We start from the raw sequence: 27,158 nt of genomic DNA on the forward strand, positions 1-27,158 counted from the left end.
GATGTAATATGTGACATCATCAGCAGTGGATTGCAGGTGCGCGATATATAGTTAGTGCAACTAACTATATATGGAATTTCAATGGTTTTGTGTGAGTAAAATAAGGTTTTTTAAATGCTAATTCCTAACTATATATGGTCTATAACCTATGGTTTTTTCAGTGAATTTTCAAGGTTTTGTAAATGCTAATTCCTAACTATATATGGTCTATAACCTATGGTTTTTTCAGTGAATTTCAATGGTTTTTTAATAGCAAATATCATAAGCTGTCGAATGTCAAGTACGTGGTAAGTGAAAACATTTTCGTGTTTATGCACACTGATCTGCTTTGAATGGTGCCCCCCCCCCTCATTTCTATTAGGAGTACTCTCTCTTTGCAGATAGTGAAAGGTAGTTAACGCAGGTCTTTGCCCCCATTGTAATCCGTCGTGCCTGCTTCTCTCTCCATTTGATTCATTGTTATCCAAGTATTTACTGTTTTAGAATTAGTTCTCTTTGGTTCATTCTCTATTTACAAACAAACACAGAGTCGCAATACTCTGTTTAGTCTTTGCAGATAACGAAAAATCGTGTAAAAAAAAAGAAAAAGAATCGAGCAAAATCAGTAGGCCACTAATGGGATCTCTTTTTGACCTCGCAAAAATAGAAACATTAGGAACAACCCCTCATGACAAATACAAAACTAGTGAGATGAACTGAACTCCACACAATGATGGCTGCAAAACAGCTCGGCTCCGCCACCCACCCCGCCCAAAATAACGATAAAGAACGGCTGCCATGATTGGTTGCGGAATGACCACGACGGAGCTACGAAATGGTGCTGCTCTCATGCTAACCCCAGCTTCAGTCTGAAACATCCAGAAACACTGTAGACTACCAATTCGATCAGTTCCGGTAGCGCCCCAATGTAACCCGGTAGAGAAGAACTAGCCCTCCCCTCTTTGACTGATGGTTCTTGTTGCCTGTCCCTTCTGTTGTCATTTAACAGAACTATTTAGCCTGCTGAAAGGGGTTGTGTTCCGACCGCTGGTTGGTGGAGACATTTTGACTATATTCTGTACCTGCGTTGTCGCGTAATGCGTCATATGACGCGCCGCGTTAGCGCATCCGGAAGTCATCCGGGGCGCGCAGCGCGTAACGTAAGCATAACAAGTCATGTGACTTGTTAATAAAACTTTTCATTGGTTCATTTTACTTTTCTTATTGTAATGATGAAAGGCTTGATCATATGACCTAAAAATTACGCTTTTCATTACTTCCGAACATTATTTTTTCTTAAATATATGTTATAATGTTCCAGGCTAATGTACTTTCCCGGAAATTTTACAACTGTCCTGCAAGTAAAATATATTCTTTTTTCGAGAAAAAGAGCGTTTCTTCGTCCCATGACGGAGCCGTTGAGCAAAAGAGGGTCGACCTGCTGTCTTAGTCGCCGATACGCCTGAATATGAGATTCTTATCGATCACTTTATATTGCAGGAATAGAAAACACAACAGCCCTTGACCATTTATCTTTACTGCGTTCCTTCGTATTATACCTTTTACCCTTCATGTAATTGGTCTGCTTTATTTCACTTGCCTTTTAATGATTCTAAAACAGTGACTATTATTAAAAACTTTACCAATGTATATACTACTACCATGTTTTCTTTTAAAAACCTTTATTGTGAAAATTTCATTATACAAATACGAGCCTATAACCACGTGGGCCGGCCACGGAGCAAACTGTAATCGTATATGATGAATAGACATTTACACTGTAGAGGAACGTAACGGGCGGGCCATTAGGTTGCAAGAACTAAGGTGTCTAACAGTTACGGAATCGGTGGACGTACATTTTATAATTAAAATACGACAGGGCCAGTTACAATAAAATTATCTAGATATACATTTGCGGGCAAGTACCATGGGTGACGTTAATTCGAACTTTCAACAGTACAGTAATCAATAACACATCAGAACTTAATATCAATAGGGATGTCGAAATATTCAATCAATTCTCGTCCCCGCCCGCCATGTGCTTCAAAACTGCATACGTATCTCGTGATTTCAAGGTTCTGCAACCAGTACACAACAAGGAGTTACGAGTCCCATTTATTCTGGCGCCATTTTGGGCGAGGACGGGCAGGTCCAGGATATAGTCAAAATGTCTCTACCAACCATCGACTATGATGATGTTCATATGCTGTATTTATTAGAGTAACACTCAGATGTCCACATGAAATAAATTTGCCACAATCTAAACATGTCATTTTAATCTTTCCAAAGTTCTTCTAAATATTTGGGACCGTTTCCCTTGCCTCTGAAGCTCTCAGTGCCACTTCTTTGATGAATGTACTAGCAGGTCAGGGGTTCTCCTCCAAATCTCTCTTTTATGCAGCACTATAATTAATTGTTGCCACCTCTCCATATGACGATGCATGGTATAGTTACCACAACTATATTTTTTTTCGGTTCCTCTAGAGAGTTCATCGTGGCAGATGAAGCGTGTAACGTACCGGGCATTTACCTTTTTTTGCATGTACAGGAAAGGAAAAAAAAATCGAGCGTCCGAGTTCTAAGGTGTCCCAGGGCCATTTTAGTGGACCAGGCCCAAATCCAAAGAACAGGCCGCCATTTTGAGAGTCCTGTTGCAGCCGCCTGTCGCTGTAGCATCAAGAGCAGCCGAAACTCAGCTGAATGGCAACTGAAACGGTAAAGGGGCGCCCCACTACAGCAGACGAGCCAGGCCCAAATCCAAAGAACTGCTATCTCACAGGCTAATGGGGCGACCCACGCCGAGTTTCAGCATTGTAGGATGACCACACAAGTACAGCAACTTGCTAGACATCACCTCGGTGCCATCCGGATCTCGGCGCCCCACTGCAGATGAAGTGCCTCTCAACTATGAAACCACCACGGTGACATCCGGATCTTGGCGCGTTGTGCTGCCTTCGGCCTATTCGCACATCGGTCCGCTACTGACGCCATCTCACAGGCTAATGGGGTGACCCACGCCGAGTTTCAGCATTGTAGGATGACCACAGCAACTTGCTAGACATCACCTCAGTACCATCCGAATCTTGGCATCTCAACGCCTAGTGGTATCTTCCATACAAAAAATATTGTTACGCTGCCTTTGGCCCCATTCGCACACCAGTCCGCAACTTAGACATCACCTCGGTGCCATCCGGATCTTGGCATCTCAGCGCCTTGTGGTGTCAGTCAGAAAATATTGTTGTGCTGCCTTCGGCCTATTCGCAAATCCAAAGAACTGCTATCTCACAGGCTAATGGGGCGACCCACGCCGAGTTTCAGCATTGTAGGATGACCACACAAGTACAGCAACTTGCTAGACATCACCTCGGTGCCATCCGGATCTCGGCGCCCCACTGCAGATGAAGTGCCTCTCAACTATGAAACCACCACGGTGACATCCGGATCTTGGCGCGTTGTGCTGCCTTCGGCCTATTCGCACATCGGTCCGCTACTGACGCCATCTCACAGGCTAATGGGGTGACCCACGCCGAGTTTCAGCATTGTAGGATGACCACACCAACTTGCTAGACATCACCTCAGTGCCATCCGAATCTTGGCATCTCAACGCCTAGTGGTATCTTCCATACAAAAAATATTGTTACGCTGCCTTTGGCCCCATTCGCACACCAGTCCGCAACTTAGACATCACCTCGGTGCCATCCGGATCTTGGCATCTCAGCGCCTTGTGGTGTCAGTCAGAAAATATTGTTGTGCTGCCTTCGGCCTATTCGCAAATCCAAAGAACTGCTATCTCACAGGCTAATGGGGCGACCCACGCCGAGTTTCAGCATTGTAGGATGACCACACAAGTACAGCAACTTGCTAGACATCACCTCGGTGCCATCCGGATCTCGGCGCCCCACTGCAGATGAAGTGCCTCTCAACTATGAAACCACCACGGTGACATCCGGATCTTGGCGCGTTGTGCTGCCTTCGGCCTATTCGCACATCGGTCCGCTACTGACGCCATCTCACAGGCTAATGGGGTGACCCACGCCGAGTTTCAGCATTGTAGGATGACCACACCAACTTGCTAGACATCACCTCAGTGCCATCCGAATCTTGGCATCTCAACGCCTAGTGGTATCTTCCATACAAAAAATATTGTTACGCTGCCTTTGGCCCCATTCGCACACCAGTCCGCAACTTAGACATCACCTCGGTGCCATCCGGATCTTGGCATCTCAGCGCCTTGTGGTGTCAGTCAGAAAATATTGTTGTGCTGCCTTCGGCCTATTCGCACATCGGTCCGCTACTGACGCCATCTCACAGGCCAACGGGGCGCCCCACGCCGACTTTCAGCATTGTAGGATGGCCACACCAGTACCACAACTTGCAAGACACCACCTCGGTGCCATCCGGATCTTGGCATCTCAGCGCCTTGTGGTCTCTTCTACACCGGAAATATAGTAGAAAATATTGTTGCGCTGCCTTTAGCCCCATTCACACATCAGTCCGCTACTGACACCATCTCACAGGCCAACGGGGCGCCCCACGCCGACTTTCAACATTGTAGGATGGCCACAGAAGTGCGACAACTTACTAGACACCACCTCGGTGCCATCCGGATCTTGGCGCGTTGTGCTGCCTTCGGCCTATTCGCACATCGGTCCGCTACTGACGCAAACTCACAGGCCAACGGGGCGCCCCACGCCGACTTTCAGCATTGTAGGATGGCCACACCAGTGCGGCAACTTCCTACACACCACCTCGGTGCCATCCGGATCTTCGCGCGTAGTGAAGCTGCAGCAGCTGCAAATAAGCTTCAGACAGTGTTACAACCGCTGCTCAGAACTCTCAACTATGACACCACCTCGATGCCATCCGGATCTTGGCGCGTTGTGTTGCCTTCGGCCTATTCGCACATCGGTCCGCTACTGACACCGCCTCACGTGCCAACGTATTTTCTCCACATTTTATACCCTATGCCGCATAACAGGTCATGTGACTTCTTTATAAAACTTTTCATTGGTTCATTTTACTTTTGGTTTCCTAATGATGGAAGGCTTGATCATATGACCTAAAAACAACACTTTTCATTGGATGAAAACTTTTTTTTCCCCCCAAACGATGAAAGCCCCACCTTGTTTCTGGATGTTTCAGACTGAAGCTGGCGTCACCATGAGAGCACCACCATCTCGTAGCTCCGTCGTGGTCATTCCGCGAGCAATCATGGCAGCCGCTCCCCACCAGAAGCCTGCAGGAGTCGGGGCCCCCAAAACTTTTGATGAATTCTCAAGGCGGAGGGGACGCTTTCGAGAATGGGGTCCAAGACCTAGCAGACAAGCGTCCGATTTCCAAGGTGTCCCAGGGCCATTTCAGTGGACCAGGCCCAAAAAGGAAACAGCCTGCGGCCATTTTGAGAGTCCTGTGGCAGCCGCCTATCGCTGCACCGCAAGAGTGGGCGCAACTCAGCTGAATGGCGGATTTTGACACAGTGGACCAAAAGCGGACGGAATGGCAACTGAAACGGTAAAGGGGCGCCCCACTACAACAGATGACACTCCACCTGGAGAGGCCCGTTCACGCCGCCTCCCCCGGGGCGCCCCACGCCGTTATTCGGAGCAGCATTGTAGGATACCAAAACCAGTGCGGCAACTTACTGGACATCACCTTGGTGCCATCGTTCTGCTGCCTTGGAACTATTCGCACAACAGTTTGCTACTGATGACCCACCCCCCGCGACGCCCCACGCCGTTATTTGCTGGGTGGCAACTTACTAGACATCACTTTTGTGTCATCTAGATTTCGGCGCGTTCTGCTGCCTTGGAACTATTCGCACAACAGTTTGCTACTGATCACCCACCCCCCGCGACGCCCCACGCCGGAAATCTGGACGTTGTGCTGCGTTGGGACTATTCGCACAGCCGACCGCTACTTCGTTGTTTTTCTCTAAAAATGTTTATATGTTATTACTATTTTTGTTTTCTTGTATATATTTATAAATTATTAAAGTTTTATAATCTTACTACTTTGTCGGAGTGCTATATATTTTTAATGTGACACATAATTGTAAAAACTTTGATGTACAAAGAGTCATCCCTGGAATCTTCCGCTTCACGCTCGGTCCCCTCCCCAATCACAATACAGGATGGTTTTCAGATAATAGCAACGCTTCTGCTGTGACGGATCTCATCGAGTGTGGGCCTTGATCTACTATAACTCCTTTGAAGACGGGTGATTCTTTACAGCTGTGGCCATAAACTACATCTGCAGGGCTAGCTGATAGCCTAGGACCGGCCTGGACAATCGGACACAGAGGAAAAGGAGTGTCAGAGGGTGCGGTAGTGAATAGGGCGAAAGGGAGGTGTCGGGCGGGCACAGGGTGTGATTCTCAGGGAAGAACAGCGCAGATGGGGGGAGGTTTATTACCCATGCATAAAACAGAGAGCGGGGGTGACCACTGCCTGGGGGAGATGCTTGCGAGGGTGGGGAGCCATGGTAAGGATCGACAGCGTTCACAGAGTGGATCTGGTCAAGGCATCTAAAATGGCTGCCGTGCACGACAAAAGTGTGGCATTTGAAAAAAGACAAGATGGCGCACACAATGTTTTTCAACAATTCCTGATTTCCTTCGAATCGAACGTTAACAGACGTTGGGGCATATTACCAAAGTTAAGCGATATTTATCCCTAACGATGCATTGCAAAGATTTTTTTACCGTCAGAAATTATCGCAGATAAACCTTGCTATTATCAAGGTTTATCGCAAATACGATAAAAAACGAGCGCAATGCATTAATGTCGCTGAAAACTCCGCGATATTCATGCATTACCGAGCTAATGCTCTTAGCCATGTTATCCACCTCCCATTGGATAACATGGCTAAGAACTGCTCAGGGCAGCTGTTACTTTTTGGAGATATTCGCGCTTATCTCGAATATTTCCAAAAGTTGATAATAGGAGATAGCGATGTTAGCGACTGTTTCCAGTCGCTAACATCTTGGCATGCCCACTTTGCATGTCATTAGTGATAAATATCACTCACATGCAAAGTGGGACCCAAGATGGTCGCTATCTCCTACTAGCCGTCGCTAACTGGTGTTAGCAACAGCTAGGTAATACACATATAATTTTATCTCCGCGAAGCGGAGCGCTGTTACAGATATATATCTTGTTTTTGAACGTTAATTTCTCAAAATGCACTGAAGCACATATATTGAGACATAGCAAAGGCACATCGGGCTACCAGTCCCTAATATTTTACCAAGTTTCGTGCAAATCCATTCAGCCGTTCGATTATTATTATTATTATTTTTTTTTGCCCCGCGGGGCCCTTTTAAAACCTCCACATCAAACCTAGGGGGTCAGCGAGGATCTACTATGCCCCCTTATGGTCATCAGCCGTTCGATTATTATTATTATTTTTTTTTTTGCCCCGCGGGGCCCTTTTAAAACCTCCACATCAAACCTAGGGGGTCAGCGAGGATCTACTATGCCCCCTTATGGTCATTTGCCCCTTCGCTTTGGCCTCCTCTTGTCTCTCGATCCTACCGAGAGACAAGATGGCGGCCGCTACGTACTGTTTGGAATGTTTACAGACACCGGAGAGCCAATCAGCTTCGCTTCGCAAAGCTCCGTAACGCGAAAAGTACGCGAAGCGGTGCGCTGTTACAGATATAAATCTTTTTTTGAACGTTAATTTCTCAAAATCCACTGAAGCACATATATTGAGACCTAGCAAAGGCACATCGGGCTACCAGTCCCTACAATTTTGCCAAGTTTCGTGCAAATCCATTCAGCCGTTCGATTATTATTATTATTATTTTTTTTTGCCCCGCGGGGCCCTTTTAAAACCTCCACATCAAACCTAGGGGGTCAGCGAGGATCTACTATGCCCCCTTATAGTTATTTCCCCCTTTGTTTTGACCTCCTCTTGTCTCTCGATCCTACCGAGAGACAAGATGGCGGCCGCTACGGACTGTTTGGAATGTTGACAGACGCCGGAGAACCAATCAGCTTCGCTTCACAAAGCTCCGTTGCGCGAAAAGTACGCGTCCTGGGCCGCTGCCCAGTCCGCTGTTACAGATATATATCTTTTTTTAAACGTTAATTTCTCAAAATCCACTGGAGCACATATATTGAGACCTACAAAAGGCACATCGGGCTACCAGTCCCTACAATTTTGCCAAGTTTCGTGCAAATCCATTCAGCCGTTCGGGCTAAAAGTGAGGCCAACCGCCCTATGGAAAACTCAATGTTAAAAACACGTTTTGGGACCCCCCTTTTTTCTCGACCCCCCCTGGACGAAACCCCCCCCAATTTTCAGGGGCTGCTCAGAAACAAAATGTGCCATTTTCCTGAAAATTTCAGCCAATTCCGTCCACAAACGCCAAAGTTATTAGACATAGAATTTTCAAAAAACCCATAGAGAAAAAATCCTAACTATATATACCTACTGGCGACCGCCAGTAGGTAATATATATATATATATATATTTAAACTCCTCGATGCCTCGGTAAAGCCGCCGCCTGCCTGAACAGCGGGTGTGTCGTCAAAGTAGGACCACCGAAGCAGGGTCCTTCCAAAATTTCTCCGTTCCCTCGTCAAGACCAAGGATAGACGACACCCGTTTCGCCTGACCAGCAGGCTTGATCACAGGTTCAACTGACACAATAAACTATTTGTGGCCAGAACGTGGTGTCGTCTATCCTTGGTCTTGACGAGGGAACGGAGAAATATATATTTATATATGTATATATATATATATATATATATATATATATATATATATATATATATATATATATATATATATATATTACCTACTGGCGGTCTCCAGTAGGTATATATAGTTAGGACCTAGTTACCATAGGAAATTCCGAACATTCTATTGGGAATAACTTTGGCGCCCATTGAGGGATCTGCCTGTAATTTTCCTTAAATTTGCCTCGCTGCGCTCCGCTCCTTCCCTGAAAGTTTCGGGGGGATTCGTCAAGCAGGGCCGAGAAAAAAAGGCGGGTCCCAAAACGTGTTTTCCCCATGTTAATTTCCATAGGGACATTCTGACAAGGCTACAGCTCGAACGGCTGAACGGAATTATACCAGATTTGGCAAAATGGTAGGGACTGGTATGCAGCAGTGCCTTTTGTATGTTTGGTGTAAATCCCTCCAGTAGTTCTTGAGAAAATTGAATTTGAAATTTTTCAAATGGCATTTTCTATGGGACCTTTAGACACGGCTACAGCCCGAACGGCTGAACGGAATTACACCAAACTTGGCAAAATGGTAGGGACAGGTATGCGGTAGTGCCTTTTCTATATTTGGTGAAAATCCCTCCAGTAGTTGTTGAGAAAATGAATTTGAGCAAATTATATATCTATATGCGCTCAACATTCTATTGGGAATAACTTTGGCGCAGATTGAGGAATCTGTGTGTAATTTTCCAGAAGTTTGGCCAGCTCCGCTCCGCTCCTTCCCTGAAAGTTTCGGGGGGATTCGTCAAGCGGGGGCCGAAAGGGGGGTCTCAAAACATGTTTTCCCCATGTTAATTTCCATAGGGACCTTTAGACACGGCTACAGCCCGAACGGCTGAATGGAATTACACCAAACTTGGCAAAATGGTAGGGCCTGGTATGCAGATGTGCCTTTGCTATGTTTGGTGAAAATCCCTCCAGTAGTTCTTGAGAAAATTGAATTTGAAATTTTTCAAATGGCATTTTCTATGGGACCTTTAGACACGGCTACAGCCCGAACGGCTGAACGGAATTACACCAAACTTGGCAAAATGGTAGGGACAGGTATGCAGTAGTCCCCTTCCATATTTGGTGAAAATCTCTCCAGTAGTTGTTGAGAAAACTGAATTTGATCAAATTATATATCTATATGCGCTCACTGTATGCGCACCAACGCGTACGGTACGCGTACCGTACGTGCGTGTACCCTTACGTGCGCAAACGAGTTTCTGATTGGCTGGCAGTCGACTGTCAACATTCCAAACTGTCCAAACCAGGAAGTGTTGGCCACCAACTTTTTTTTTAGGAGAACTGAGGCACAAGAGAGCCCAAAACAAGAGTGGAAAACACAAAAAGGGGGCAGGGTAGAGACCCCCCAACCCTCTAGCCCTTCTCAGGGGGTCCCAAAAGTACCCCCAAAGGCAAAAAAAAAAAAATCGCGGGTTGCGCGCACCGTACGCGTAGGGTACGCGTACCGTGCGCGTACCCCGCAATTTTACAAAATCACTTGGTGGTCCTTCTGGGACCCCCTGAGAAGGGCTAGGGGGTCAGGGGGTCTCAACCCTGCCCCCTTTTCGCGTTTTTCACTATTGTTTTGGGCTCTCTTGTGCCTCACTTCTCCTGAGAAACAAGATGGCTGCTCAGGTGGTCCCAGAAGGATAATAACATATATAAAAACGTTATCCGCTAATAGAATTAGCATTTACAAAACCTTTGACATTTATTGAAAAAAAATATAGGTTTCACGCCTGATATAGTTAGGAATTAGCATTTAAAAAACTTTGCAAATTCACTGAAAAAACCATAGGTTTCAAGCCTTATATAGTTAGGAATTACCATTTAAAAAACCTTGCAAATTCACTTAAAAAACCATAGGTTTCAGGACTTATATAGTTAGGAATTAGCATCTAAAAAACCTTGCAAATTCACTTATAAAACCATAGGTTTCAGGCCTTATATAGTTAGGAATTAGCATTTAAAAAACCATTGAAATTGCTCCTATATAGTTAGTTGTACTAACTATATTTCGCGCACCCGCAATCCACTGCTGATGATGTCACATATTACATCATTCATGACATGGTCAGTGACATCACTGATGACATCACTGATGACATCTCAAATGACATCACTGATGACATCAGTGATGACATCTCATTTGACATCACTGATGACATCACTGAGGACATCATCCATTGACTGTGTGTTTCTGTAAAGTTTAAATATGTTTTACATATAGGAGCAATTTCAATGGTTTTTTAAATGCTAATTCCTAACTATATAAGGCCTGAAACCTATGGTTTTTTAAGTTAATATATATATATTCGGTCAACGAGTGACCTTGATCACATAGTGAAATGCTACACATTAACAACTTTTAAACAAAACACCTAACCATATCACGTGACATTTTTGAAAACAGACATAGTAAACAGTCTGCATTGTGGTGTGATCTCTGTTGGTAAAAAAGACTTACTATGTACATGTTTTTAAAAGAAGGAGAACTTCCTTTTTAATAAATATAAGTTAACAATAATGGATGTAGTGTTGTTAAAAACATTTGATTTTCAAATTCATAGCACATAACATCACATCAAATGGGGACAAAAACTAACATTTTTCTAACTGCATGAATGCATTCATGTTAATGTGCTCCCATATACCTTATATTAACCCATCCTTATGTTAGCAAATCTAACATAATTAAAATCATCTAGAGAGTCTTCAATGATTGTCTCAGCGCATTCGTCATGTGCAAAATGAGCCTGATTGTCATAGTTCAAGTGCAAATGTGGTAAATTACTATTCCATAAGTGCAAGAGTGCATAAAATTTGCTTTGTGTATCTTAGTGCAGATATACAATACTGTCACAAAATTACTAATAAAATTATTTTTTTGGTTTGTTATAGTTTCAAAAAGTGTCTGGCTGGTAGCTGTAATGCTGTTGTACTCTGTTTTGTGTTTCCTTGTTCGAATTTAAGATTAAAGTCTGTCTCTGCTTTAATAGCAAGATGTTTCCTACTGAAAGTTAGCTCTTAATATTTGAACTTGTGCTGTACATTGTCCCATATCATTGGATTTCATCATTAAAAGACGATTAAATAGAAAACGTGCAGTGGGGATTATTGAAAATTCTGAAGGTCTGCATTGTTGTTCAGACTTTTAGGTACTTTGCATTCTAGTTCTAATATTATCTGGGACTCGAACTGCCGGAGCATATGTTCCCTATTACCCCCACAACGGAGAGTTGGGATGGCATCAATGACATAATATTTTAGGCAACCAAGATCATTCTTATGTACAGCTTTAAAGTGGCGTGCCACTGGATATGAGACATAATTATTTACTACGGCTCGTAGGTGCTGGGGGATTCTTACATGTACCTGCAGCTTGGTACTCCCAACGTATCTCAAGCCACAGGTACATTTATTTTATTTATTTATTATTTATTTATTTGAAAGTTTTGTATAGCGCGAACGTGACCCTTGGGTATCAAAGCGCTTCACATATACAGGTACAATACAAAAGGTGGGTTAGGGATAAATCTTGCATATCACAACCATTACGAGAGCGAGGTAGGTAAGATTAAGGTTATGTAGTAAAATGATTAATACTGATCAGTGGTGTGTAAATGTAGGAATGTACTGCGTTTTCTCATAAAAATGTACAATGGCGCAGTAAATTAAACTACAACTTGCCATCGGCAAGTGCATATTCCAATATAGGTTCAGCCGGATTCTGTCTTCAAGGTTATCATATATGATTTTCTATATGCCTACAATACTGTAAATTGAAGTACAATAACAAAAGGACCAATAGTCTTTAACTGTGTCTTTCTACTCCCGATTCTGGATAAGTATAGCATCTCTAGTTATTCCCAGTGCAATTAGAGACTTTCTCTTTACTTCCCTTTGTTGTTCTGCTTTGGCACAGCAATATCGTGGCGGCGGTGAAGTCTCTTCTCATCTACAAGAGGAATTTACTCATTAGGAACATTTTTGCTTCCCTCTTAAAAATACATTCTAGCACGTAGAAGGCATATTCAGTCTGGCAGTTGAAATTGCCAGTGATGGCCACCTGCCTAGGGCTAAAGGGTGTCATGTAGTGTGTTGTATTAATTTCAAATGTGCATGCTTGACAGGAAGAGCATTTAAATAAACCTTGATTTGGTTTTAGCCAGCTAGTATTTTGGCTGATCTCTGAACTGCTTTTGACTCGCTGTGATCTCATAGATACAGCTCGTCTAAATGTGAATATAGGTAATTTCGGTAATTTCGATATCATTACCCTATTGGTGAGCAGAATTGGCCAGTTTTTTTTTAACAATTGTCCTTATTTGCCGTTATTGACTGCTGTAGGTGGTCATAAGTCTAATGATGTTGCCTTCTGATGCATTAGGTGTGTCAGTGTCCTGTTCTAGTTCCCTTTCTTCATTGTGTTGCTGCATTAGGGATTCTCTGTCTATAGTTCTGACTTTATGCATGGCCTCTTGGAGAGTTTTCTCATCATACCCCCTATAAAGGAATCTCTTATCAGCTACGTCAAGACGTTTATCTAATTCTGGCTTAATGCTGCAAATCCTTTTGCGCCTAATGAATTCCCCATAGGGGATACTTTTCACCAGATGTTTTGGGTGTGCGCTTCTGGCATGCAGTATAGAATTGCCTGCCATTGATTTTCGGTGCAGTGTAGGTTCTAGCTTCATATTATTTACAAATACTTTCACTTCCAAAAAATCAATATTACACTCACTGATGTTACATTTTTATTGTTTATTTCTTGGATGAAGCTTTCGGCACTGTCTCGATCTTAAACTTCCTTGTATACCTTTTTGAGGACCTGTTCCCAGCTGTGGTCGGTAGTGAGAGTACCTGCAGGGCGGTGACGTGGGGAGGGGGAGGGGCAGGGTGGGGGGTAGTAATGTATGGATTACGGAGCTTTACAGGTAAGTAAACATATAAATAAATAAAATGAATTTTGTTGCGCACAGTGCATCGCATTTGGGGATGCAGTGCACTCAACGAAATTCGTTTTATTTAGTCCACATTTTAAAACCCTCCAGTGGGCCTCCATATTTCCCAGCATGCCATACAAATGGAACTTACTTGATGCCTATTGGAGGGCTGAAAGAGTCACACGCGGTGAGGATTGCTTTATTTAAATCTAACTGTGCCGTTACATGCCAAATGCCTGTGACCAAGGGGCGCTAATCATAATTTCTATGGCAAAATGAACCCCCTCATTTTGTTCCTTTGCAAATTAAATGTTTTAAGTGTTAACACTTTATTCCAATCAAGATGACTTCAGGTGTGCCATACTTTTGTCATAAGTAAGACTGTTAGCGCTCTAGTTGTTCTTTAGAACACTCTGGGACATCCTGTCATTGGGCTATAGTTGGGCTACATCTGGCTGATATTTGGGCTACATTTGTTTTTTTTTTGTCTCTGGTGGCCATCTTTGGGCTACATTGGGCTACATTTGGGCTCTAACATATATATAGCCCAATGTAGCCCAATATATATTTTTTCAAAGTTAATTTTCGTAAAAACCACTGGAGCATATATCTTGAGACATAGCAAAGGCACATCGGGGTACCAGTCCCTACAATTTTGCCAAGTTTGGTGGAAATCCATTCAGCCGTTCGGGCTAAAAGTGAGTCCAACCGCCCTATGGAAATTAACATGGGGAAAACACGTTTTGGGACCCCCCTTTTATCTCGGCCCCCGCTTGACGGATCCCCCGAAACTTTCAGGGAAGGAGCGGAGCGCAGCGAGGCAAAGTTAAGGAAAATTACAGGCAGATCCCTCATTCGGCGCCAAAGTTATTCCCAATAGAATGTTGCGGATTTCCTATGGAAAACAATCCTAACTATAACTACCTACTGGCGACCGCCAGTAGGTAATATATATATATATATCAGATAAGACTCCAAATGCTGTATCAAGCACCGTCAGGAGAAACAGACACTTTTATACGCTGATTGCTGGTGAAATGTAAAGTTCTTTATTCATGCATCAGTGCAATTCGTAAGACGCGTTTCGGCGATCCCAGTCGCCTTGCTCACATAAACGCCATTTTGCTAAACAACAAGTATTTTAAACCCACCCAGAAGGTCATGTGATGGGCCGTCACTCAACTAATGGTGAACATTGAAAAAAATCCTATTTGTAGTCCACCACTGAGTAAGAAAAAGTAATGTTAGCACTACTTACCTGATAAGTGTATTTCCTCCATTAGGATAACATTGGTGGTTCTATGTGAAAAAGTGTCAACTTTTAAAATACAATAATATTCCTTAAAAATCATAACTGTAACCAAATTGTTTTTACTCAACTGTTTACAGGAGATATCCCAGGACTGAATCTAGGATCTAGTCTTCTGGTTAGAAAAGTAATCCAAAAAGTAACTAATTGCATTTAACTAGAAATTCGCATTGAGCTCAATGTTGCATTGTGTCTGAAATTGTGTTGCGCATTACAACAACTGTAACTACTGTACTTAAAAGTCTACTGCCTATTTGTAAAGTATTTAAACTAAAATAATTCACTCTGAGAAAGTATATTTTGTAATGTAATGTATAATGTAATTATAATGTAATTTAAAAAATAAAATATCTAAAAATAAATAGTATAAAAAAATTTAGTAAATCAGTATCAAAAAAATAAATGTAAGAATTAATACATTTAAAAATTGTCATTTACAAAACCTTTGAAATTCACTGAAAAAACCATAGGTTTCAGCCACGTTATAGTTAGGAATTAGCATTTAAAAAACCTTAGAAATTCACAGAAGAAACCATAGGTTTCAGCCACGTTATAGTTAGGAATTAGCATTTAAAAAACTTTAGAAATTCACTGAAAAAACCATAGGTTTCAGCCACGTTGTAGTTAGGAATTAGCATTTAAAAAACCTTAGAAATTCACTGAAAAAACCATAGGTTTCACACATGTTATAGTTAGCTGGACATTTCACTCTTACAAAACCATTGAAATTCCCCCGTTATAGTTAGTTCAGCTAACTATAACTCGCGCGCCTGCAATGCACTGCTGATGACGTCACATATTACATCACTCATGACATGGTAAGTGACATCACTCATGACATCACTCATGACATCTCAAATGACATCACTGATGACATCATCCAGTGAATGTGTGTCTTTCTGAAAAATAAATGGGAGGCTGACCTGGGGGACATAGACGATGAAGACTGGAGAGATGCCCTAGCCTCTCCCAAAGAAGTAGCGATCCCCATGCACCTCCGCCTTATCCAGCTTAAAATCCTTCACAGGGTGTACTATGATGCTAAACTATTGCTTTGATTAGATCGACGACCCGATCCGCTTTGTCTCCGACAATGCAACCAAATTGGCACCATCACACACATATGTGACCTTTTTTGCCCCAAATCCACATACATGTGACAAACCCCTGAGATCCTCTCCCAAACTCTGCCTTCTCATTATATGGGAGGCTACTGACCTCTCCCAGGCGGAGAAGGCGTGGGCTGCAACGGGGTGGGGGTATTGCAAGGCGCAACATAGCACAGAAATGGGGGGGTGGCCGCGAGCCCCCTGGTAAAAGATTGGGCACAACACATGGATTGCGCAATGGTAGCGGAAAAACGGTATTCAAGGGATGGGGATGCCCCAGGAAATGGGATCATAAATGGGGTAAGTGGAACAAATAGAGGGGGGACATCTGCGTCTCCCTCACAATTGAATTGAGACGTGAAAGACAAATAATGATGGCCCTCCCCACGGACGTAGCTGGGTCCTCCCCATCGACGATTTAGCACAATGGTGTTGATGTGGCCTTATCACTACAATGTATCATGGAACGTATTGTCTTTGCCCAGAGTTGTATGGCATAGATTTTTGGGGCCTTCCAGAAGCAGTGAACTGAGGTATTTTCGGCCTAATTTATGGGAGTTGATGATGCAAATGTTCTGGTTTTTTCCGTTGATTGACCTATTTATGTGATTGTACTATGCTATGCACCGATGCACTTTTCTTGAAAATAACAACAGTTTAAAAAAAAAAACAGACACTAGACCATTATTTATAAGCCCAATCATGAAGTTCCTGGGCCACATGTGGGGAATTAGAAAGAAGGCCCAGAGCTCAATTTCGATCCTATGATAACATGCTAGATCATGTTGTTGAGGGAACTGTACTTGATTACAATGAAATCACGACATTGAGCGAACTTTTTAGGTTTTAATTGTATGCTGTTTTTTGTCAGTGGTAGCATGACTAAATCAGTCTATTTCCTTCTCTCTTTGTAACATAGTCTTAAACAGTTTGCCATAACCCTGTATTAGGTATCATGAATTAATTTGCTGGCAGTTTTATACCAATCATTGTATAACTTTAAGATAGAAGATAAAGTCTATGTTTATATTTATGAATAGTTGTGCTCTTATGTCCTGCGAAGGTTTTTTTTAACATTTTTTAAAACATGTTTACTGGGTTGCAGACATGTATTTGCAATTTTATGGTCTGAATAAAGTTTTATTGATTGAAAATCAACATTTCGTAAAGTGTCTTATTTTAGAAATATGGAAAGTGGATTTAGGACAAAAAATAGGTCACAGTAATCTGTGTTTTGTGTTTACTGTGACTTGATCAGTGACTATACATTTGGGACGAGATATAAGAGGTAGCAAGGTATCATTACAGAAGATAAGGCATAAGGGAATGGAAATAGGAGGATGGGCTACACGTAAAATGATTGTGTGTGAACCCAACCCAGAGTTTTTGAAAATGTTGAAAACAAGTGTAGTTCGGCTCATTTTATAGAAGAAAGGGAGGCAAAATGGCAGCAGGTTAAATGGAGGTAGAGTGAGACATGGGAGTGAGGTTAACCTTTGTGTGGAGAGTTGTAGAAGCAAGCGAGTAGTAGAGTCAGTATTGTGAATCGGGGTTCTTCTCGGGTAAAGAGGGATGAGGTGGAGCTTATGTAAAGAGATAAACAGGAACTTTAAAAAGAGCCCTAGAAATATAAAACATGTAAAGCCAAGAAGACAGCGAGCAGGTGAGAAAAGTGTAGATGGGTATTCACCGTCCATAAAAAACAGAAGCAGTAAATGTTTGAGGTTGCAAAGCATTTTGAGACAAAATTCATTTTGTAGAAGGATTTGATTTGATGAATCCTATCTCACAATGTAAAACATCATTTTTACAAGTTTGCATTTGTCTGGTCACATTGATCAGGAACAACTTGTGTGAGATTGACACTTCATAGCATAACATAAAACCATTTTAGATTTACAAACCCCTGCATAGCTCTATACACCTGTGTTTAGGTGTCTAGAAATCTTTGGCTCTTTCTCTAGCCTCTTGTTTTCCAAAACTCTCATGAAAGTACACAGATGCACACAAACATGAAAGACTTGCAGTCAGCTTCCTACATCCATTGATCGGTTCAGGTGGCATTCATGTATTGCTGCGCCCTCCACAACATAAAGCAAGGGACTGTGGACTACTCATATCATTTATTGATTGTATTCCATTCTAAGGGACTGCATTTTTCCCGAATGCCCGTGTACGGCCACATGAAAAAGTGTTCACTTCAGCGCAAGGGCTGTTGTGAACAGGCTGCTGAGCCTCCCCTTTATTTTATTTTTTATTTCATTTTTATACTTTTTATGTTTGCAAATGCTTGTTTAATATCATTCATGCCTGCAAAAAATATTTTAAGAAAAACATTTGCAGGCTTGCCAAAGACCCATTTGATTTGCCAAGGTGTTTATAATGGCGTCATTAATTATTTCATACATAAATTGAACCATTGGCAGACGTCAAACTGGAATAAGTAATCAGTGGAGCTGTGGAACTGTGCCTGGCTATGGGTCAGTAAGAAACTTCGGGAGGGGAAGGAAGTTGGGGATAAAAATACAGCTGAGGCGCCTTCCGGCTCCCCAAAAGTATGGTTGGAGCAATTTGTTTCTAAATGTATCAAGTACAACTGGAAAAAGAAATAAAGGTATCTTTAGGATGTAGAGACAAAGTACTGGAACTGTAAAAATGGCAGTAAAAATAGTAGAAGAGAATGGCAGTATATAAAAGTAGTAGAACTAAGTTTCTGTTGGGCAGTGATGCGGGGCAGTTATTCCTCCTTTGATCATACATACTGCCCTCTGTGTTACTCATGATGCCCATTAATTAGATGTCTTAGCAATAAATTATCCCAGAAAAAATGTAATATTAGTGATTAGCTTTTGATTTCACTAATGTAGGCTGCTAACAGCAGTTTCAGGCAATGTTCCTGCATCAACATCTTTTACCTGTCCATTAAAAGTTTGCTTTCTTTACCTTATTTGCTCATCATTGAGTGATCCTAAATTCATCAGCCAATCTGTACCAGGCGCAATGCTTTGAGGAAATCTGCAGTGTTTTATCAACTGAGCAGCCAAAAAGTGTCCAGCGTATATTTACTACATGTTTCACTGTGGCGCAAATTGAGAGTGATGGCTCGGGTTGAGTTGAGAGCAGTTTTATAAAGCACACTGCTATCCAAAAAGAAAACCCTGGAGCTACATGAAGGCAAATAGCCAAGGTGCCTGAGGAGGGACAAAAGACCACAACTGCATTTGAAATAGCCTAGTTTTTAACTGCTTTCTGAATTAAGTATGCTGAGATTGGGAGGGAGAGAGTGACAATACTTAGCAGAATGAAAGGAGAAGAATCAGCTGCTAATATGATTAGGAGAAATGCGTGGGGTGCGTTCCAGACTAGGATGGGATGAGTTTCGGGGACACATGGAGGTAAGGCACAATTTTGTCATAAGAAAATAAAAACTGAAGAACAAGAATTAAAGCGCTATGAACTAGCCGTAGGCATATGAATATAGACGTTTTCGTAATGGGAAACCAGTGAAAAGTAGAGAAAACGGATTGATGAGACAGAAGATGGAGAATAAGAAAGGCAGCTGAGTTCTGCACAACCTGAAGGTGAGACATAAGGTACTAAGGAAGGCAATGTAAAGCGTATTGCCATAGTTCGGGCTTGACAAGATGAGGGCTGGATTACTGTTTAAAGAAATTTATTTTCTCAGCGATCTCAATATGACAAAGTAGGCACCAGAAACTTGATTGATTTAACTGGTAAATCTCAGGTTGTTGTCAATGCGAAATCCAAATATTTCACTGTAAGTACAGGAGCAGGTGATGGTCCTAAGTCTGTAAATCACCAACCCGAACAGCAGATGGATGGTTGTTTTTCAAAAAAGGGTACCTCAGGTTTGCCACTGAGTAGCTTAAGGTAGTTGGAATTCATCCAGTCGGTGGCAGAAGACGGTGGCAGAAGACATTCAGGCAACACATTATTCTTGAGTAGAAGAAGAATACTGTATTCTAAGTGTCGTCAGCAAAGAACATAATTTGGACTCCGAATGAGCATACTAATGTGGCTAAGTGACATAGACATTTATAGTGTGGGACTAAAAGAGGAGCCCTATGTGGCTCTGAAAAGGACTTGTAAAGGACCGAAGGTGACTGGGAAAGGGACACCACTTGAGTGTGGTCAACCAAGAAAGAAAGAAACCAGGTAAGGGCAATATGCCAGATACCTATGTTTTCAAGGGAGATCGTATTAAATATGGTGGAAAGATCTAGAAGGTTCAGGCCAGCCTCTGTCTAAATTTCAGCTGTCTGCAGCTATGACGGATTCGAAGGAAAAGTTACAAATGTATCAATGTGCTTGGCATATTGAGTCTTGACCTAAGGATAAAAGAGGAAGGGCATAGGGGTCAAGAAGAGACCCAGACTTAATTAGCTCTATGGATGTAGTGATGTCTTCCAGAGTGAGAGAAGAGACATCTCATTTAGAATAGAGCCGAACAAAGGGATAGGATATTGTAGATGTGGTTCTAAAGTAGCAATTGTATAGCTTAGAAGATAGCACAGGTTGTAAAAACTGCCTTATAAAGGAATTTAGAAAGATTCTAACATAATTCTTTAGGAGTAACTACAGTGTTCCCAGCAATCTGAGCTATTCAAATTTGATGCTGGTACTATTTGGTGGGAATTTTTCTAAGTGAATTTGAATATTGGGCCGTAGTTCTTACTCCAAATTCTTTCAAGGAAGGTGTGTGAGTGAGTGAGTGAATGATTATTTCTATCGCGCAAGAAGACTTAACCCAATAAGGGCATCAAGGCGCTGTCAGATGGAAAAAGACAAAAACATAACTGAGGCTAAAGGACAGAAACAGAGAAGTGATCGCCGGTCACGTTGGAATTAATAGGCTGATAAGAACAGCCATGTCTTTATGAGTTTGCGGAAAACAATCAAAGAGGGTTGACTGACAATTTCCGACGGGAGCGAGTTCCATAATTTGGGGGCCAGCAGGGAGAATGCTCTGCCCCCCCATCTCGCCTTATTGACCCTTGGAACTGTGAGCAAATTTTTTGAGGCAGATCTCAAGTCTCTGCGGGGAATATAAGGTGACAATAAGGATTTAACTCCTTCAGGACCAGATCCGAAAAACACACTATGGGCAAAGCATAGAATCTTGAATGAAATTCTCGCATGGATCGGCAGCCAGTGTAGCTCTCTTCTGGCCGCTGTCGCTGACGATCGTCTAGGCAGATTCAGAACTAACCTGGTGGCCGCATTCTGAGTTACCTGTAGTTTTTGGATCGCTTTCTTATTTATCCCACCATAAAGAGCGTTGCAATAGTCGATCCTGGACAATACCAAGGCGACCGTAGCTTGCTTCCGCGCCTCAGGGGATAAGAAAGGAGCTATCTTCTTTAGGGTCCGAATAATGGAGCAGCAGGTGCCAACCGTTTTATTAACCTGTAGATCGAATGACAGGGAAGGATCTATAGTTACACCTAAGTTCTTAGCAAATTTGGCGGGGCGGGGGCATTCGCCCAGGGAGGTGGGCCACCATTTCTCACTCCACAAATCTTGGTTCCCACCAAATACCAGAACCTCGGTCTTCTCACCGTTCAGCTTGAGAAAATTCCTTATCATCCATGATGATACAGATTCCATACAGTGCCTTTTAGCTCCGTAAAGTTCATTGGTGAACCGGGGGAGGAAGGTAGACTGTGACGAGACTTGTGTGCATTCAGAGGTGCAAGGGTATCAAGTTTGGGGCTAAAGGAAGATGCTGCCATAGAGAGATCCTTTAAGGAATCCAGTCGAGTTGTTAAGCTAGCCTTATTAAAGTTCAGAAAGGTATCTTTGGATAGTGCTCTAGAGAGCTGGACAGCAGAGCCAGTTGGCCCAGAAGCCCTGAGACACTCATGGGTGAGTAGTTGCGCTTTACCAGCCATGATTGAATGATTGAGAAGAGTTGTACTGAGGGAGAAAGAGAAAGAAAAAATGAGAGCAAAATGGTGTGTTCAGGGAAGGAGGATGGCTGAGAGAATTAAGAGGGATTTACAAGTAGAGAAGAGAGTCAAGTAACGGACTTGCCTAATGTGTGGGGAATAGACGAGGGATGTATTCCAAGGCTGTGTAAGCTATCAATCAGGTAAACTGAGTCAACATTTTTCCAATTTCAAGATGGAACATCAAATCATCAAGAATGGTGAAATTGGAAAATTATAAATGTAGGTTAAGAGGAGATCCAGCAGGTTTTGGAGAAGTTAGATCTTGGGCCTGGAGGTCAGTATCAGACAGCAAAAAGTATGTTCAATATGATGGAGAAAAAGCAGCTTTCCTCAGCAAAGTGAGTGTTTACCGCCGAGACAGAGAGGTTGAGATTACAATGCTATACAATAGATATACACCTCTTGTTTTATGGTTGCAGTCACAGTGGAAGATTAAATATCCCTGTCATTTAGCAGATGCGATACTGGAAGCGAGATAGTGTTTTGACCGAGTTTAGGTAAAAAAATTATATTGAGTTGATAATCAAGAAAAAAGTGGAAAATACCCAGTTGATGCTTGGGAAGTGATATATATTTTTAAGTAAGAAGCAATGTAAAGTTTGTCGGTGACCAATTGTATCACTGTTAAGAATATTGAAGGAGGGTTTTACCTCACAAATGGCGAAGCTGAAATGTTGGGGTGTATATTGGGGGTGGTGGTGAAGTGGCAGTTGTGGCAAGATACTGGTTCAGTAAGATGATAAGGGGAGAATGGGGCACGTAAGATGCTTACATGGAGGTCAGAGTGCTGGGAGATCAGATTTTGAGTAAGTAATCCATGAAACCGGATCAGGGGTTGGTGGATCAGGTGTTCTGGTATCCTGCAGATAGGTGTGCAATTGCCACATCTTCAACTCACCAGTGCGCAGACATGCAGCAGCATCTCTAAAATAGTCCACCATATATGAAGGGCGTGGATATAGAGAAAGACCAGAGTGCATCCCGATGTGCATCATGCTCTGAAAATTAGTGGGTAAAATAAAATTCCTAACTGGCGCACTGCCGCTTCTGAACCTACCGGTTAGCTCCCTAATACCTGTTTCTACCGGGAACAAAAATTGAATAAGGAAGTGAGAAATAATTATACTAAGGAAGCAAGGTATAGGAAATAATAAAAACCAAATTAGCAATTAAAATCACAGCAGCTATGGTGTGATGCTGCTTTCAGACCAGCGGACTGTTGAAGAGTGCTTGCGTCAGTTTTGTAATTCAGGTGCATCAACCTCTACAGATCTCTATACACAGGTGATCACCCAATGACAAATCACATATGTGTAATTAAGTGGACATTAAATGTATTACATGTGGAAATGTCACATGATTTACCGTTCGAGCATTGTTTGTGCCTGTTTTCATTTGGTGCTAGGATTCTTTGGAAAGCCTGGCTGCTCTACTTTGGATAGCTTTTCCTGATTTGACTGTGTGTGAAATACTAGAATTGTTTAAGCAAGAATGGCCCTGCACTCAAATGAACAAGTAGGTAATTGGTAAAGGAAATTAGTGTCCATAGTCCAACACAAACAAGATTTTTTTTTCTCCAATTCTTGAACCGGATGCCATAACTAACCTCTTGGGAAATACATATCCCATCTACTTATTTTACTACTATTTCGCTTGCTCACATAAGGACTAAACCACAAAGAACATATGATATATGTCTTTTACTCATCAAGCCCTGAAGAATTCCCAAGAGGGACGAAGCGTGTCGGCTGTCTTGTCCATTGCGTGCTGTGATTTTAAAGAATTTTCTATGGAATAAAAGAATAAAAGGAATCGTTTTCTTCAGCAAAACGCTGGCTAACGTTTTTTTCATTTGGGTAGATATAACTTTACTACTTTGTGTTGGACTATGGACACTAATTGCCTTTACCAATTACCGACTTGTTCATTTGAGAGCAGGGCCATTCTTGCTTAAATTTGTTTGAGGAGGTTGTGAACCATCCTTTTGGGGATGCATGAAGGTCACGTCCTGGGTCCATTGCACTTAGTTCTAATCACAACGCTGTAGCCACAATATACCTTAAGGACTGGTGCCTTGACCTCCTTCTTTGTGCTCTTTTCTGGCATTGTTTGCACTGTTCTTGGTCCATTGCTCGCTCTTGCATAATAGTGAATATTGTTTGCACAGAACAAAATGCTGTTTTTACTGTTGGATTGTATTTTGTAAAATATATGGTAAGTAATATTATCTGGCTTTACTTTATTTGTCTTTACTTCAGCTCACCTTTACTTTCCTGCCTTTACTTCATCTTACCTTTATTTTGCCTGCTTAAGCTATAACTTTGAAAGAATTTTTTTAAATACAACTTTGTATTGGCATTTGTAGAGTAACAATGAAAAGTACAATGCATCACAGACAAGTTGCTGTGGTCAATATGAATTACAAACATCTTTGGTGCTCTATCTCATGGTATATATCTGTGACGGTCCCATTCTATTGTCCCAGTACATCATTAGCACTCCCCCAAAAGTCTACCAGGAGCCTAGACGCATTTTATACTTTCCTTAGGTGCTCATTTCCCTGTCACCAAGACCACTGGGTTCCAACTGAGTTCCCCTGTTGTGAGTGCACTCCCTCTAAATTTTCCTCTGTTTGTGTAAACTCATTCTCAATATATGGTATGCTCTAAACTCATGCATTGGTCCATGACCACCTTCCACCTCTCCAAAGACGGTCCCTGTACACTTTTCCATGCTTGCACAATATCATGTTTAGCAACCACCATGCCAAGCTACAGCAGTGCCCTCGTGTATCAGTCATCGTCTACGTATCAATGTGGAGCAGTATGATTCTAGGGTTCCCAGGGAGGTTCCCACCTAGGACGGTCACCTGGTATCATAGAACCTCTGTTTAGAACGCTTTAAGGGCTCTACAATGCCATGTGGTGTGCAGAAAGTCCGCAGGTTGGGTGGATCATCAACAGCAGGCTAGAGTGGCAACCACCTCCATCCTTCACAGATTTTCTCTCTTAAAGTCAGTACGATGGAGGTATTTCAGCTGGATGGCACAACATCTAGGTGCTATGGCCCATTCATGTGAGGATTTCATTGCCTCCTGCCAATTGTTCTCCACTAATAGGCCCAGGCCATTTTCCTACGCCTCGCGCAGTCGCCTAAAGGAGTAAGGGGCATTAATCACCAAGAATTTATACATATAGATGAGATTTTGCGCTTGTCAGGGGGTATGAGTAGGCTCTTGCCATTTAAAGGGCTGTAATCTGGGAGTGCCTTGAGAACAGAGGTGTAGGCCATGAGAGCATATCTAAGTTGTAGGTACTGATAGAAATGGCGACAGTGAAGACCGAACTCTGTTTGTAAGTCAGTGAAGTTGCGGACAAGTAATAAGGCTTGTGAAATAATGGCAGAGAAGTAGTTGCCTGTCAAAGTTAAATGGGAAGAAGTAAAGGTCAACCACCTCCAGTAATGACATTATGAATGCTGATTACTCAATTTGTAACTAAATCAATGTTGTTTGGTAAGAAGTGCAGGCAAGTTCCAACAATTTTAGGTGATCATCAGTAGGTCTCCTCTACAGCCCCTTAGGCATTTCAGAGCTTAACTAAGACAATAGATACTATGAGCTTCTCAAGAAACTCTTGATTAGTAGTTTCTTTGAAAGTGACACAGGTGAGCAAGAAATTACCTTACTGATCTTACGTTTGGGTGGTATATAGCCAACAAAAATGTTGCATGCTCCTCCCACCCTAAAATCGTTCAAAGGCCCTTGCAACCTCAACAAATGTCAGCACAATTCAGAGAGGTAGGAGAAATCATTCTCTTACCCACACAGCTTCGGAGCCATTTTATTAACCTGAACCAAGTAATTCGTCTTTATCCATTGTAGGTCCTTGCACTGGACTTACATGAAGCACAGAGAATGGTTGATATGCCAATTTCCATATGTAGGAAGGGGTATGAAAATACCCCCTGAAAGAAAAGCTTCCATCTGTGAATCAGAATTATTATAAGGCTTTGATAACATACTTTACCTACACTCTACAGACAAAAAATATGCATAAGAAGTATGAACCTTGAAATATTATTTTGGATTTGCATAGTATACCTGACATCAACAAGCTTTTCAAACATTCTACATTTTTCTTACAATAGACTGAGTAGATATGATGTGTTTGATCAGAAAATGGCAGTTATAGAAAGACAGATTCCTTCATGAATGTACCAGTTAGAATCAAGTCATACTGAAAATCCCAAATTAGCTAACAACTAATAAAAATAGTAGTGTATTCATCAAACCTATCAATTAAGCTGAACCATCGTATAACCCAGTTTCGGCTTCCAGCGCCTGTCATTAAAGAGCCCACAACATTTTTTTTCTTCAAAAATAAGTATTCATTAAGACTGGAATACTATAAACAAAAGCACATTGGTGAAGACAGAATAATCTGCATGCATGTATACAAATACATGCTAAAACAAATGCCATTGATAAATTCTTGAAAATAAGAAAAAGAAGGGAAATGAACACTCATGAGCCAGAAAAATATAACATTACAAATAGTACATATAACCACATTCAACATTTAGTGAGAATGAGCACTTATAGCTAGGAAAAGGCATATTCCATGATCATAAACAAGTCCTGATTGACGTTAACACAAACAGCTGTGATTGATGAGATTGTCAGATAATTCCACAATTCTTCTTTACATAGTTGATAATAGTTTTGTAGTTTTCCACAGGATATGAAGATATAATTCTAAAATAGTTGACCTATGACATGAATCCCCTGGTTTATACAACTTAACCAACATATACCTTTCCTTTGACTACTAATGGCAGAATTTATCTCTAAAACTAGAAATCACTGACAACCTCAGATTTGCCCACATCTAGAGAAAAACGTAGACAGATCAAGATCAGTCACTTGAAAAAATCTAGTCAAATTAACCTAGATTTCAACCAAAAGTGACCCAGATTTGGACCTATCTGCAGTTAAGAAAATATCTAACAGTAGTTCCATATTTTGTACCAGGACCTATTTTTTCACACAGTTGACTGTTTCAGAGGTGACAACAGTAAACCCATGCTTGACATTGCATAAAAAGAAGTATTTAATGTAAG

The 27,158-nt window shown here is 41.9% G+C and overlaps 1 protein-coding gene across 3 annotated transcripts in view; it reads left to right on the forward strand.

Moving 5' to 3' along the window:
• The window catches only part of GPR143 (G protein-coupled receptor 143), a 367,151-nt gene that overhangs the window by 185,329 nt on the left and 154,664 nt on the right, over positions 1-27,158 (forward strand). The window contains exon 9 of one of the 3 annotated variants that reach the window (XM_078657595.1): positions 21,902-21,951. The exons of the other annotated variants lie outside the window; for them this stretch is intronic. Within the exon in view, the coding sequence (XP_078513721.1) occupies positions 21,902-21,951 (50 nt within the window). The remainder of the gene's footprint in view (positions 1-21,901; positions 21,952-27,158) is intronic. 3 annotated transcript variants of the gene reach the window in all.

Source organism: Lissotriton helveticus, chromosome 8 (assembly GCF_964261635.1).
Source record: "Lissotriton helveticus chromosome 8, aLisHel1.1, whole genome shotgun sequence".
NCBI classification, from domain to species: domain Eukaryota; kingdom Metazoa; phylum Chordata; class Amphibia; order Caudata; family Salamandridae; genus Lissotriton; species Lissotriton helveticus.